Genomic DNA, 16,873 nt, shown 5'->3' with positions numbered 1-16,873 from the left:
ATATATTTATATATCATATACATCTAAAATATACATCGTAGACCCATCCAAATACGTATTAGAGTATTGTGTAAAAATCTGAAGTAAACTGGACAAGAAGTTTAAGAAATGTTTGGTAGCTATGGATCTCCTATATATGTAATATGAATATTTGTATGTCATATATATTAAAAGACATATAGCCTATAGCTATCTGAATATTGGTTAGAGAATCATGTAAGTAATTGTAATACATAAATTAAGAACTTTTTGAGAGTTATAGCAACAATATTTAACCATCTGTTGTCTTTATACAGTAGTATAGATAAGAGTGAAACGAACTTATTAGCTGTTTTGTCATGATAGTTACTGAGTAGCTATATTAAACATCAAATTTATATGGTATTGTAGTGCCTGTGTTTGACAAAGTTTGGGTCTGGCGATGAGTCATACCCAGGTAGCCAAACAGTAAGGTGACAACTTGCAACAAATGGGAAATCCTGGTTCAAGTCTCAGTCCAGCACAAGTTTTCGTTGTCATCATTCTATTCTACAACTGATGGTTGTCCATATTTGCAGCTGTGAATATATTTAATAAACTACAGATTTTGTAGCGACTATGAGTGAGAATTGCAGTTTGAAACTTGAAGCACTTGCTGTTAATTTAAAGACTAACTATGTTTTTATATGCTTTTGTGATTTAGTGCGGTGCTCACTTTAAACTTTTGCACTATACATTTTACAATACATAATTGATTATTACTTAAGTGTTTCATTGTTTTTCAGTTGACAAATCTATGTGACACCATAATTCTCATAAATGTGCATATTTATTTAATAAGCATTCTTTGAACTGGACTTTAAAATATGTAGTTTAGCACCCATTATTAGCCTGTGGGTTTTGTACCCATTGGTTTTACATATTTCAAATGTTTAATTGCGCGCGCACACACACACACACACACGCACACACACACACATAGATATACATATATATATATATATATATATATATATATATATATATATATATATATTCACTGTAATTGCTAACTTGTTCTATGTACAATCAAAGGTTTGATGAGACTTCCCTATAAAATAGTTGGCCATAAAACACCTTCTGACTTATTGTGCACAAAGCTAACAAAGATTGTCGCCCATTCATTGTTCACATCAATATCAGTTATTTTTAAACTGTGGTACACTCGTATATGGAATAAGTAGCTAATTATGTAGGTGAAAATAATTTTGGTAGTTCAGAATTTCTCTGCCTGCTTTCTGTTTCAGTTACAAATTTCTCACCATCTAAATCAATTATAATGTCCACTGCACTACATGAGGCTGAGGTGGAGCCCTAGTTCATTATTAAAAGCATTTTATTTTTTTGACAGATTAAAATCTAAATTTTTTTCTAATCGGTGGGGATAATTGTATTTAATAGCAAGGATAGGAGACTGCCAAGTATACAGTTGATGATGTCTTATCTGTGTAGCTTCTTCTTACCCGATCTATATGTTGAAACTGGAAAAAAAAACAATTGTTGTGAAAGAACGCTAGATAATCAAATAAGTGACTGTTTTTAGAAAGAAGAGACTAGGGTTCACTTGTCATCAACTGATAGTGTTTCTGCACTAACCCACGTAGAGGAGGATAGAATACAAAGTTACATAGGACATTTTACTCGTATGTAAACAATCTAGTATTCAATCGAAATCATTTAAGTAAGGCATTGAAAATCGAAATGATGGTTATCATGCAGAGTTAAGACCCCACTGCCTCCCAAGTATAGTTCAAGGTTCAAGCAATATTTATGGTAACATATCACTGCTACTACTTAATTCTTTAGAGGCTTCATAACTGACAGAACTTTCACACAATCTGTTTTCCAGGATGAGTTGATGAGCATTAGACAATATAGTAAGACGGTATGAACCTAGGAAATATGAAGTATCTTCTGTTTGAGAGAAATTTTGAGAATTTCGAGTGCCGGTTAATACTGCACTGGAGACATCGTCACCGTCCTTGGGTATGACACTGATACATCATGGCCATATTATAATGACACGCGACGACTGTCTGGTAATGTTCCTGATGCTGCTCACATTAATGTCACATGAAAGAGGGCATTCATTCCCGGCTAGCCACATGTTAGCCTTGAGTAGAGATATCTGACGAAGACATAATGACAGACAGTATTAGCAGTTGCATTTAGAATCATAAGATCAGTTGTGGCAGATATTTCAGAGGTAGTATTAACTATCTACGCTTGTTCCTTCTTTATTGGGATTCTATAACAGGTGGTGTAAAAGGGGATTCTGGGCCGTTCGGAGGTCGCTCCCTTAGGACACACGTAAGGGTGTCTTTCCAGAGATGGGTCGTGGACTCACAGGAGGAACAAAGTAGCAGGGCGAGCCTTTGTGTCGGCGGGTAGCCAGGCACTGGACCCTGGCCTCTCCTGGCATAGGAAAATGTGGTCGGACTGAGCTATGGCGGTAAGCATGCGAACCTCTAGTATTTCCACCAACCCAGCCTGTGGGCAGCATAGAGCAAGCCAGGTGAACGAGAAAAACTAACTGGCACCGTGAGGAAATTGGGAGAAATTTCATTCCCATCATGAAGGTGTATAGGCTCCAGTAGAAAACCAGCCAAAAAAGCACCACAATCCAAAAGAAAAAACCATTAGAGCGGTATGAGTAACTATTTCAAACAATGCTAAAGGAGCAGAACCTATTTTTAACCTTTTTCCCTATGGTGGTGAGGACGCGCTGGTGAGAAGAACGTGACCTATCACTGGTAGACAGGTTGTGATATCCGGCCCATATTCCACCTTTAGAATAGAGATGGGACGTAAAGAAATAATTTTGGAGAAATGCTTTCAAGGAGCTAATGGAAGGAATGAGAGAGACTTTATGAGTTTATACGACTGGCCATCGTTGGTGGCAAAGCGTTAGATTGGATAGCAAATTTTAGAATATGCGAAAAGCTGTAGGCTGGGGAAGAAACTTCCGTTTTTTAGAGGTTATTGACAGAGTAGAAAGAGAGGACAGTAACATTCGGAGAAGGGCTGACTGTTAAGATTCGGAGCAGGAAGGAGGGGGGGGGGGGGGCGAAGAGCTTACTTTGAACATTCGGACGAGGTACACGGAAGAGAGTAACTGCGCAACATCCCAACGGTATCAGAGGACGCCAGCTGGGGCACACCCTACCAGTAATGATGCAGGGTCATCTAAGTACTATGGTTCGGCAGCAGATGCTGCAGCTCACGGTGAGAATACATTGGTGCAACAGCATGCTAGTACAGATAAGCACAACGATTCGCTCGATCGAATGGAAGCGGGGCCTTGAGAATGGTTGATACGCCTCAGTAGACGAGTTATCTTCATTGTCTGTCAGTTCCTCTCTGTGCAGTCAGTGCTTTCCTACCATACGACTTCATATGTCTCTAAGTATGATAGGATAAGTTTGATAGGATCGCGTCATACCCTGACTGATATCTTTCCTCGTTCCTGAACCTTGCCATCCAATAATGACGATTGTCAATGTGAACAACAATCCATGAACTGAGCTGAGACTGTGAATTATAAATGTTCAATACTTGCAGACTCCATTGTTGTTTAAGAAATAAAGTATGGATATTATAACTTTCATAGCTAGTAAATCCCATATCATAGTAAAGAATTAGAGAGATTCCAAAGAGGCCACACTTTGAATAGAGTGCTTAGGGTCCCTTACAGTAGACTGCATTATTCAAAATCCAATGCATAACTTAATGCATAACTTAATTAGCACTACATTCTAGGGTGAGATCTGCTATTGGAATCAGATCGGTGAGATGAGACAGTAGATGCATTACTACGATAGTGCAGTGGCTGGCTGTGTTGTTAAAAAGATCATGGAATGTTCCTTCGGACACGCATAGATGTTTGGCCGTGACTCATGTACGTATAGCCAAGCGATTAAGGCCGTCGTTCATGTAAAGCGGGAAATCCGTGTTCGATTCCTGGTCTGGCAAAAACTTTCATTGTAATTATTCCCTTATACAGCTAATGAATTTTTCTATTTTAGGAATAAGGGATAATTTGGTCTCAGTGTAGGTTTTTCGGCAGTGATCTTATTTGACAAGCGTCGGAGAATTGGAATAAAACTTAAATTCTACTCTCTTTTCTCTTTTACGCATAGTTTGTTTCATTTACCTTACTGATATTATGCTGGCTTACCACATATGATGTCCAACGCACAGCTTGTAATAAATGGGTAGATGTCAAACGTTTTCCCATCAGCTTTAGGTTTAAGTTTCTCTACTAGAACCTTCCCATTTTCTGCAAATATATCGACGAAGTTGTCTAAAATGCGGAAGTGGAAAGCAGGTGTAATCATTTTCCGATGCATATGCCATTTGGAACCTGTAAATATAAAAGTTGATATTAGCAACGGTCGACAGCGACTGATATTCGGGATACAAAAACTGAAAAATACATTCACGTGTTTGCTATCGACGGATAACATTCTGCAAGCTTTGATATTTCAAGGAGACAAAAACTCTACCTTCATGTAAGATGGCCTGCCTTCCAGCAGCAGCCAGATTAAGGTACTAAGCAGAAACTTCGATGAAACATTCGAGAAGATAAGGACTGTAATCTGGTCGCGAAGGTTACCAGAAATGCACAATTCTTTCCCCGAGTGACAGAGAAATAATAGAAATATTAACAATTTTCAGTATTTCTTTTTAATATTTCATCCAACTAATTTTTCAAAACACTGGTAACAATCATTAGCTACAGGTGTGAGATCATTTCTAATCTCTAATCAACTCACAGAATCCTTGGAACGATTGTGTCAAAACAGAATGAACCTATTAGAGCTTTTAACTATTGTTCGCTGTTTCACCACAGCCATACTGAAAATTATAACCTCTCTCAATTAAAAAAAAAAAATATTATCTAGAACCATGTCCAAGAAAGTGGAAGCTAAATAACTAACTAATCCCACCTTGCCACTTACCAGATTTTAAAGTTGGGCGGTACGCAGAAGTGCAACAGTCCATGCGACAGAAATTATAATGAAATTACACATTCATAGTGCTTGTATTCTCATTTCTAGCGAATTCCGCAGTTAAATAACATTAGATGTTTGCTACTGTGTGATAGCAAACTATCTCCGATAAAAAGCATCACAAGAAGCAGAGTACTGAATGAGATTTCGCACAGTTAGAAATTGATTCTATTTATATTGGTCGTCTGCATAAATAAATCAGTTTTTCAGCCTGGTTTTAACAGGGCAAAACAAGTAAAGCCAAATTCAGTGAAATATGAATACCACATTCAAACTAGTGGCAATTTTTTATTATTTTGTTAATATGTAAACATAAATCTGGTAATTCATTTTAATATGACTTTATCTTGTCTATGCTGACATTAATTGCACAGGAGACATCACACTAAAGATTTTTTTAAAATTAGGGTGTAGTATGTCATACGTTAAATTTGAATTTCATAAAGGTCCGTGTGATATATTTAGTGACTGCTTTTTGCAGATATGTAAACTGCATGCGACAGTTTCATATGCTGCAACACGCTCTTTGTTGATGGGTAGCATCATTTATAACCAGCGGATACATCATTGTCAGCTAATTTGAAAACATTTAACTACAGATGTCTGCCCTGGATAAGGACCCAAATCTATCAGCCTAGAATTTAGCCTTCTCGAAGTTTCCTACTGTACGATTTAACCTCAAATTTAACAATTTTTGTTCATAACTCGTGATAATAAGTGATTAAAATTTAAAAAAATGCTAAGTGGTAAGATACATCCAACCGTGTTAATTCTCTGTATGCTATACTTGAAAAATTATTAGTTACTATCTATACGCCGGTGCTTCACAATGGAAGTTAAAGAAGGGCCTTTGAATACAGTCGCTTTTTAGAGTTCCGTACCTCGATCAGTAAATGCGGAACCCTATACGATCACTTTGTGAATGAATTCGTTTTTCCCTAGCCAACGATTGAAACATATATTAAAAAAATCTTAACGAAAGAAGTAAAGCAATTTCTTTAAGCTTTTAATACACAAAGCCAAACCAGTAACTCATTGTAGTCTACCCAAATAAATTCATTGTCGGTTTGTAAAGATGAGATTGCGTCGTTTAAGTCTGTCAGTGACTTTAAAATTCCTAAAATACTTATGCCTCTGAGGTAAAAACCCTTTCAGCACCATATACTGCTTCTATGGTGTACTATGAACCTGATAGCGCCATCCATTGGTCCTTCGGTGTATTAAGTCGTGAGGATGCTGTCGCTAAGGTAAACAGTCAAACTACTAAGCTGAGCAGAGTCGTCAAATTTTAAATTGTGACTTCTTTCTTGTGATGCGATCTCGATGAAATGAAGCCTATATGTTGCGCCAAGCTATGATAAAGTTATCTGTACGAACCCCTGGAAGACTGGTTTAGTAGTTTTGGATATTAACGCGTTCAAACAAAAATACGTGGCAGTTTTTCAGTTTTATTACTAGTACAGATGCAGACACACTCCGAGAAACCATGCCGACTGTAGCATGTGGAACAGTACTTCATTAAAATATCACTGAATACCTTTCGTTGGCAAATTTTATCTGTAGCTTGTAAATGTGATAGCTGCTGTTTATATCACTTCTTGTCTTACCTTTAGTGAGTAATACCTGGAATACAAGAGGTACCCACCTGTGCTAGTAAGGAGACCTTCCCCCAGCCAAGGGTACAGGAAGGAGTAGACTGCGGCCTTGTCTATTAATTCGCTGCTGGACAATACTTTCTGAAAAACGCCAAAGATTCATTAGAAAAAATGGTTCAAATGGCTCTAAGCACTATGGGACTTAACATCTGAGGTCATCAGTCCCCTACACTTAGAACTACTTAAACCTAACTAACCTAAGGACATCACACACAATCATGCCCGAGGCAGGATTCAAACCTGCAACCGTAGCAGCAGCGCGGTTCCGGATTGAAGCGCCTAGAACCGCTCGACCACAGCGACCGGCGATTCATTAGAGATCTTTTTCATTTAGCTATACAAATTATATATTCTGCTCAGAGGAAAAGGTCATATAAGGTGTAAAATAATGTTGTATGCAGGCTCAATCACAGGTCACGTTTCCTAGTTTTCGCTATGAAGGACAACCAACAGGAGTCAAGACAAACACTGTTACTGACTGGTACATCATATACCAACTAGCTATAACAATAGTCGCTTTAAAGATTACCGCGTTATTAATTTCGATTCAAATAACAAAGCGATCGTCACCTAGTTGATTGCACGACAGCTATCATGGCAAAAGCCAGTCCGAAAATGAGCCTGTTATCACATTGTTGTCTATTAAAAGTGCGACACTAGGAAGTATATCAAACAAAGAAATTTTAATTAATGTGTGTGCACATGATAGTAGAAAGAATACACGATTAAAACATATTTTGATGTAGCAAGCCACAGAATCTGACAACAATTTTTGTTGTAACTGTGTTTCAGCCAGTTCTATGATCTGGCTAAACTTGTAAAATATTTCAAAGGGAACACTGCATGTCTACAATTTTAAATCGTAATCCATATTTGTCACTATCGATTACATTTTAAAATTGTAGACATGCAGTGTTAACCACTAAGTATTATGAAAGTGCAGCTAGATCATCACCTACCTCGTTGAAAGAAAAACAAAAATTGTTTTCAGCTTGTGTAGTTTGTACAAAAACATGTTTTTTGTGGAAGCTGTGAAGCACGACTTCAGGGATAGCTTATAACAGGGGTGTCCAAGAATTCTACTCTCGAGCTGCGCCCTTGCATGAATAATATAGTACTCAGCGCGGCTGGCACACATCCCCCATCACCATGGCATGCAGTCTGAGAGCGAGGAGGTGGAAGAGGGCGAAACTGCGAATGTGCCGCATTTAAATGGCAATGCAGTCACACTGCATACGACTTGGTTTTATATTTCACCTTTCCCAACAACATAGACCACAAACGAAACAAATTTTCAGCGTTATTTAATTACCGGGTGATCAAAAAGTCAGTATAAATTTGAAAACTTAGTAAACCACGGAAAAATGTAGATAGAGAGGTACAAATTGACACACGTGCTTGGAATGACATGAGGTTTTATTAGAACAAAAAAAAACATAGTTCACAAAATGTCCGACAGATGGCGCTGGACAGCAAAACGTCAGTGACTGTGCATGACGATCGTGTATAAAATGAGCTGTAATGAGAGAGCGAATCAGATGCGCCAGCAGTCGCAGCATGTTGACGCTACCTGAAAAGGCTCTTTTAGTGAATCTGTACCATCAGAATGGGGAATGTGCTAGTTCAGCGTTACGATCCTATCGCCATAGGAAGGGGATTCGAACGCGTAAAGGTCTGTTGACAAATGCAGCTGTGGCGAGAATGATTTCGAAGTTCGAAGCCACGGGTTATTTAGACGATAGACCTCGTAGTGGTCGACCAAGCACAAGGCGTAATGCTGCTGAGACAGTTCAGGAAGTAATTGAGACTGTAGCGGGTTCGTCTATGCACGGGGAAGTCAGCGCTCGTGCAGTCGCACGTCGCACCGGCATTCCATATACTACTGTTTGGTTGGCACTTAGGCGTACTCTCCGATGCTATCCGTACAAAATCCATCGGAATCAAGAACTGTTACCTGGCGATTTAGTGAAGCGGAGGGCGTTTGCGGTGTGGGCGTTTCAAAAGATGGTGGAAGATGACGATTGGTTGAGTAACGTGTTGTGGACAAACGAAGCTCATTTCTCGCCCCCAGGGTCTGTCAACGCCCACAACTGCGGAATTTGGGCTACCGAAAATCCTAGAACTGTCGTGGAAACTCCATTGCACGACGAGAAAGTCACGATATGGGTTGGATTTACCACATCTACCGTTATCGGGCCTTTTTTTCTTCGAGGAAATGCGTGACTCTGGTTTTGTAACTGCTATCGTGACGAGTGAGAGGTACGCCGATATGTTACAGATTCGCATCATCCCCAGCCTGGCTGATAAACATCTGCTGGAACGTACGATGTTTATGCAGGATGGCCCTCCACCCCGTATTGCTAGAAGCGTGAAAGGTATCTTGCGCGCGTCGTTTGGTGATGATTGTGTACTCAGCCGCCACTTTCGTCATGCTTGGCCTCCCAGGTCCCCAAACCTCAGTCCGTGCGATTATTGGCTTTGGGGTTACCTGAAGTCGCAAGTGTATCGTGATCGACCGACATCTCTAGGGATGCTGAAAGACAACATCCGACGCCAATGCCTCACCATAACTCCGGACATGCTTTACAGTGCTGTTCACAACATTATTCCTCGACTACAGCTATTGTTGATGAATGATGGTGGACATATTGAGCATTTCCTGTAAAGAACATCATCTTTGCTTTGTCTTACTTTGTTATGCTAACTATTGCTATTCTGATCAGACGAATCGCCATTTGTCGGACATTTTTTGAACTTTTGTATTTTTTCGGTTGTAATAAAACCCCATGTCATTCCAAGCATGTGTGTCAATTTGTACCTCTATATCTACATTATTCCGTAGTTTATTACGTTTTCAAATTTATACTGACTTTTTGATCATCCGGTACTTTTGGCGTGCTGAAGACACAATATAACTTTTATTTGACCAAGCTGCCTGCATACGGACAGATGATTACGATGTCACGGATTTTCGCACTCAGGTTGCCACGTGATCGGGACTTATTTAGTTTCATAATCACAAAAAACGTCTTTACACACATAACGTTGATCGAAATATTGTAGCACTTTTGCAACCCTATTATGGAGACGCGGTGACTCTGACTGTGGAAAGCTATGTAGACATCCTGGACAGTTTTAACTTTAAAGAGATTTGTCTTTAAAACAGGAATTAGCTTGCAGATCAATCAGTTACATCTGCGTATGTACAGATGCGCTTTCAACTGAAACTGCAAACGGTTTCGAAAACAGCCCGAAAACAAATTTAAGACTGGGAGTGTCCTCAAAACGTTTAGGAAACTATCCTTGTTATTTTTCAAGGCCACAATGAATTTCTCAAATCTCACGTTTTCTTAAATGCCGGTGAGCTTAGAGAACTGGACTGTGTTTGTCAGAATGTATCCTTCCACAAATGATTTTCTTTCTAAATGTGTGCCCATCAAATCAGAAAGAAATTGTTTCTCACCTAACAGTGTCTTACTGTGGACTTCGTGCAGTCAAATCAACTTATAATGCGAGGTGAGCAATGCATTCCGGATGTTTTCATTTACTTTCCTGCACTCCTTTTTCCTTCGTAAATTCAACAGAAGCGAGTTTTAAATCGAAATTCGTTCCTGGCAGGCCTTCTGACTTAACAACATACTTTTCAGTATACAAACTCTCAGCACTCTTCTTTTGCAAGTGCTCTACGCCTGCAAATTTAACGCAAAGTGCTTCTTTGCGTACATAACAATGAATCCCATCTTTCGATAGTTGTAATTTCTTGCTCTTTCATTCTCAACTAAACCTTGGCTTGTGACGATAGATTGTTAGGTGCCTCTTTTTGTGCAGAAAGCCATTGGTCCTGTGAACGACCTTCATACAGGGTGACAATTATTGAACTATACGAAAGAAAACGAAAATTAGTTACAAACTACGGCGTTCACACACTTTATTCAACATGGAAATGTCACTACAGATATTCGGATTCAGGTTATGACATGTTCGATATGCCTGCCATCGTTGGCGATGATGTGGCGCAGACGAATAGCGAAATTCTGCATGATCACTGAAGTGTCGGAACATCGATGCTGTCGACGACCTCCTGAATGGCAGTTTTCAGATCAGCAATGGTTTTGTGGCACACCTTGTCTTTAATATAGCCCCACAAAAATGAGTCGCAATTTTTCAGATCCGGAGAATATGGCGGCCAATCGAGTCCCATGCCATTGGCCTCTGGGTACCCCAGAGCCAGAATACGGTCGCCAAAGTGTTCCTGCAGGAATTCACTCTCCTGCTTCGATGGGGGACGAGCTCTGTCTTGCATGAACCACATCTTGTCGAAACCAGGGTCACTTTGGATAATGGCGATGAAATCATCTTCCAAAACCTTCACACACCGTTTGGTAGTCACTGTGGCACCAAGGAATAATGCACTGGACATTGCACACCACAAATTCAATCGCTGAGGGCGAAGAGACTTCTCGACCGCGACATGAGGATTATGAGCCCCCCAGATGCGCCAGTTTTCCTTATTGACGAAGGCATCCAGATGAAAGTGGGCCTCGTCACTAAACTAAACAATATTCACATCATACTAATTCCCATCATGCCCTCCGGCCAGTTGTGCAATTTGAACGTCGTAACGCCTGAAGTTACGACAATTTTATTTCATATACACTACTGGCCATTAAAATTGCTACACCAAGAAGAAATGCAGATGATAAACGGTTATTCATTGGACAGATATATTATACCAGAACTGACTTGTGATTACATTTTCACACAATTTTGGCGCATAGATCATGAGAAACCAGTACCCAGAATAACCACCTCTGGCCGTAATAACGGCCTTGATACGCCTGGGCATTGAGTCAAACAGAGCTTGGATGGCGTGTACAAGTACAGCTGCTCATGCAGCGTCAATACGATACCACAGTTCATCAAGAGTAGTGACTGGTGTATTGTGACGAGCCAGTTGCTCGGCCACCACTGACCAGACGTTTTCAGTTGGTGAGAGATCTGGAGAATGTGCTGGCCAGGGCAGCAGTCGAACATTTTCTGTATCCAGAAAGTCCCGTACAGGACCAGCAAAATGCGATCGTGCATTATCCTGCTGAAATGTAGGGTTTCGTAGGAATCGAATGAAGGGTAGAGCCACGGGTCGTAACACATCTGAAATGTAGCGTCCACTGTTCAAAGTGCCGTCAATGCGAACAAGAGGTGACCGAGACGTGTAACCAATGGCACCCCATACCATCACGCCGGGTGATACGCCAGTATGGCGAATACGAATACACGCTTCCAATGTGCGTTCACCGCGATGTCGCCAAACACGGATACGACCTCATGATGCTGTAAACAGATCGTGGATTCATCCGAAAAAATGACGCTTTGCCATTCGTGTACCCAGATTCGTCGTTGAGTACACCATCGGAGGCGCTCCTGTCTGTGATGCAGCGTCGAGGGTAACCGCAGCCACGGTCTCTGAGTTGACAGTCCATGCTGCTGCAAACGTCGTCGAACTGTTCGTGCAGATGGTTGTTGTCTTGCAAACATCCCCATCTGTTGACTCAGGGATCGAGACGTGCCTGCACGATCCGTTACAGCCATGCGGATAAGATGCCTGTCATCTCGACTGCTAGTGATATGAGGCCGTTGGGATCCAGCACGGCGTTCCGTATTACCCTCCTGAACCTATCGATTCCATATTCTGCTAACAGTCGTTGGATCTCGACCAACGCGAGCAGCAATGCCGCGATACGATAAATCACAATCGCGATAGGCTACAATCCGACCTTTATCAAAGTCGAAAACGTGATGGTACGCATTTCTCCTCGTTACACGAGGCATCACCACAACGTTTCACCAGGCAATGCCGGTCAACTGCTGTTTGTGTATGAGAAATCGGTTGGAAACTTTCCTTATGTAAGCACGTTGTAGGTGTCGCCACCGGCGCCAACCTTGTGTGAATTCTCTGAAAAGCTAATCACTTGCATATCACAGCATCTTCTTCCTGTCGGTTAAATTTCGCATCTTTAGCACGTTATCTTCGTGGTGTAGCAATTTTAATGGCCAGTAGTGTAGTTCAATAACTGTCACCCTGTACCACGAAGAAATAGCAAAGAGTACACAGCGCTGACACCGTGATTAGCCGAACCGAAGAGAGTTGCGCCAACAGAAAAATGTCACACCGCAATACTCAACGAAACGCCGCGCTGTTGCGAGTACTGCCAGGCGCGACCGAGTACAGCTGAGACAGGCCGGCCCTTTGCCCGCGCGCGATTCGTACTCCCGGCGGTCGTGAAGTCTGGCGCGCTGAGACGGGCCCTGGTTTATAGGCTACGGCCTTAACCCGGCTGAGCATCGAGTCGAGCTGATCTGCAGTGACACAAACTGGGAAGGCATTCCATTCTGCTTCAACTACTCAGAATTTATGAACTGTAGTGATTAGAAAATGGTGGTACGTCATACTCGCGGAAATGTATAAGCAGGTGTTTCCAGTGGATGGAAGTTCTTGAGAATGTGCTGGCAAGGTAACAGGCAAACATTCTCAGTATTGAGGAATGCCACAACTTTGCAGGAAACGTGCAGTCTTGAGCTCTCTTGCAGAAAGGTGTCAGGGAGATACGTCAGACAAGTATCACCTATCGTTCCAGTGAAAGACTAAAATGAGCCAGAGCTGGTCGTGCAGTGTGCCCAATAGTACGCCACACCGCCACGCCAACTGACTCGTCGTTAGAGATGTCTCGGCCCGAAACAGGAATAACCAACAGCGTTTCAGCCTAACGAGAGCGAATACGATTGCTTTGAAAGCCATGATGTTAGGAAGAACTCCGCAACACCTGGTAAAATTGTCCCTGTTTCTCGTACTTTCTGGTCGCTTTTACTCTACCTAGCACCGAGTTGCCCTGCTGTGACACCAATGCAGGCAAATTTTAAAGAATGGTGCACGTCTTTGTCTCCTACCACTCGTCAAAGTATTGACAATATCCACTGAATAGTTAATTTTGACTAGGGGCGATGGGTATGCCTCTGATCTTTTAACGTTGTTGCGCCTGATGATGCGGCTTTAGGCCACGAAACCGGGTGTATTTTAAAAAACAACAATTTTACCAGCTGTTAGCGGAATTCTTCCTAACATCATGTCTTTCAACAGCTGCAGATGCCCGTAGTATAAAATAGTTTGCTTCTCAAGTACTGCAGCATGTGTTTGGCATCCAGGTGACGTGATGTTCCTTGCTTGCTGCTTACGAGAGGTCGGGGTTCATCGTGTTTGGAGGTACCTTGCGTGTTATGTCAGTATGGCATTTCGACGCAAAGGTCTAATGAAGATTTATCACAAACATTTCACTAGAGGTACGATTTCTTATAAGGCCAGTTCATGTTTCTTTGGCTGTAACATGAGCAGTAATAAAGACAAAAGTTATCAGCCATTGCTGTTGCTCTGTGGTTGGAGAATTCCAGTTGCGGAACAGATATTCGTAAGTTCGTATCTGATCTTTTCCTTTTTTCATCTTCACATTCGTCTGGGGCTTTCGTATTCCTGTAACGGAAATACTGTAACGGAAATACAAAGTGGAATGCTCGCTGTTGTTTACATGTAACAGCGAGCTCTCTCAGTAATTGGTTTCTTCCATTTCATGAAGGATGAAATTACTGTGAGTGAACAACCAATAACGACATTTATATTCCTTCACCTCACAAATATTCCCAAATATGTAGCGATTTATGAGCGTGTGGTTCGCCAGAAATCAAAGAGCGCAGCTAAATCCTAGAACACTAAAGCGCAAAAATGTTACATAGTTACTGAACCATTGCAAAATTTACTGCTCCTTATCTTATTGAAAGGAACTCGTAATTTATAGTTTATGCACTAGTAAACTATAATAATACGGTCGCTAATGGTGTGTCATTTTTAAAATAAGTAAAAAATGTCCAATTTCACACACAATACCAGATTGGTGGGAATCGCGAATTGGTACCACCTGCAACTGTAAATTTTACGAGAGTTTAGTAATCTAGGGTTAAATGGCACTTACATTCTCGCTTGTCCCAAATATTTGGCTGCTCATTATTTCAGCCGAACGAAGGGACGTCACGTTGACACATTGCCTGAGGCTCCCGAGTGCGATCAGCGGCACGCGTTGCGCGCATTGCCGGAGAATCTACACAGCAGTAGCCAGGCGGAGGGATCCTCAGGGCTGGGCAGTGACGACGAGGGAGAAATAGTAAAGAAAGTTCAATAAATAATTGTAAAACTCCACGCCATGTCAGTCTTTGGCGCAGCCACTGTGTTTGCTGCTGACAAGTGGTGCAGAAGTCGTAACAGGAACATGAAGTCCATGAATGGCTGCAAATGGTCTCGAAGCAGACAGCCCCCTCAATTACGGAGCCACCGACAGCTTGCACAGTGCCTTGTTGAAAACTTGGGTCCTTGGATTCGCGGGGTCTGAGCCACTCTCGTACATTAACCATCAGCTCTTACCACCTGGAATCGGGACTCATTTGACCAGATCGGTTTTACAGTCGTGTAGAGTCCAATCAATGTCACGAGCCAGGCGCGGCGCGTAAGCGGTGTCGTGCTGTTAGCAAAGGCACTCGCGTCGGTCTTCTGCTTCCATAGCCCATTAACGCCAGATTTCGCCGCACTGTTATAACGGGTATGTTCGTCGTTAGTCCCACATTGATTTCTGCGGTTATTTAAAGCCGTGATGCTTGTCTATTAGCACTGACAATTCTACGCAAACGCCGCTGCTCTCAGTCGTTAAGTGAAGGACATGGACCACAGTCCTGCCTGTGGTGAGAGGTGATGCTTGAAATCTGATATTTTCGGAACACTCTCGATACGGTGGATCTCGCAATACTGAATTGCCTAACGATTTCCGGTATGGAATTTCCCATGTATCTGGCTCCAACTACCACTTCGCTTTGTTAATTTCTGTCGTTCGGCCATAATAACGTCGGAAACCATTTCATTTGAATCAATTGAGCACAAATGTCATTGTGCTGTATTCAAAGCCTAAAGCGGCGAAGTGGCACCACTCCTGGGTACGTTCCAGCCATTGGGCACACCACTGTCAGCGCACCTTCCTTTTCAGCACCGTCAACGGAGGTCCCAACAACGGTCGGACAGTCCGTGGTGTTCCAGACGTCGTCACACTGTCCTTTCAGATACTTGTCTTGCTGCAGACAGGCCCAATTCCTGACCCAAAGAACGTGACGTGGCTGTTTGGTCCTTAACAGCTGGGAGTACGATTTGTCTGTCTTCTCGAAGGCTAATGTCGCGGGTCTGTTGAGATTCTGCTTGGCTTTGAGTATGGCCCTTATGAATCCATCCAATCCATACTCACATGACCATTGTGTGGTTTCGACCAACGCTAGCTGCAGTATCACAGAACAATTAACCACAGTTTCGCTAGGGTGTGAACCTGGCACACGTTCGTAAACTTTTTTTTTTTTAGTCGTCTGTCTTCTGACTGGTTCGATTCAGCTCGCCATCAGTTCCTCCCCCGTGGCTAACTTGTTCATCTCAGTGTAGCATTTGGACTCTATATCCTCAATTATTTGTTGGAAGTATTCCAGTTTCTGTCTTCTCTTACAGTTTTTACCCTCGATATTTTCTTCTGGTACCGTGGTGGTTATTCCCGGATCCCTTAAAACTCTCCTATAATCCTAAACCTTCTTCTTGCCAGTGCTTTCCATACGTTACTCCCTTCACCGATTCTGCGGAGAATCTCCTCATTCCTTACCTTTAAGCCCACGTAATTTTCAACAATCGGCTGTATCACCACAGCTCCAATGCCTCTGTTCCGGTTTTCTCAGAGTCCATGTTTCACAACCATACAGTGCGATCCTCCAAACGTTCATTCTCAGAAATTCCTCCCTCAAATTATGACCCATGTTTGATACCAGTTGACTCCCGTTGGCCAGGAAAGTTCTCTAATCTACTTCTTATATCTTACTTACATCGACCGTCAAGGGTAATTTAGCTTCCAAGGTAGGAAAATCTTCTAACCTCGTCTGCTTCGTGATTATTGTGGTGTCACTACCAGACACCACACTTGCTAGGTGGTAGCCTTTAAATCGGCAGCGGTCCGTTAGTATACGTCGGACCCGCGTGTCGCCACTATCAGTGATTGCAGACCGAGCGCCGCCACACGGCAGGTCTAGTCTAGAGAGACTCCCTAGCACTCACCCCATTTGTACATC

The 16,873-nt window shown here is 42.0% G+C and overlaps 1 protein-coding gene across 1 annotated transcript in view; it reads right to left on the bottom strand.

The window, feature by feature from the left end:
• Positions 1-16,873, bottom strand: part of LOC124622962 — a 246,818-nt gene that overhangs the window by 204,458 nt on the left and 25,487 nt on the right. Inside the window, 2 exon segments of the mRNA XM_047148752.1 lie at positions 4,196-4,381; positions 6,676-6,766. Of these exon segments, the coding sequence (XP_047004708.1) occupies positions 4,196-4,381; positions 6,676-6,766 (277 nt within the window).

Source organism: Schistocerca americana, chromosome 7, assembly GCF_021461395.2.
Source record: "Schistocerca americana isolate TAMUIC-IGC-003095 chromosome 7, iqSchAmer2.1, whole genome shotgun sequence".
NCBI classification, from domain to species: Eukaryota; Metazoa; Arthropoda; class Insecta; order Orthoptera; family Acrididae; genus Schistocerca; species Schistocerca americana.
Note: the sequence above shows the minus strand (reverse complement) of the source record. Positions and strands in the feature narration are given on the sequence as shown.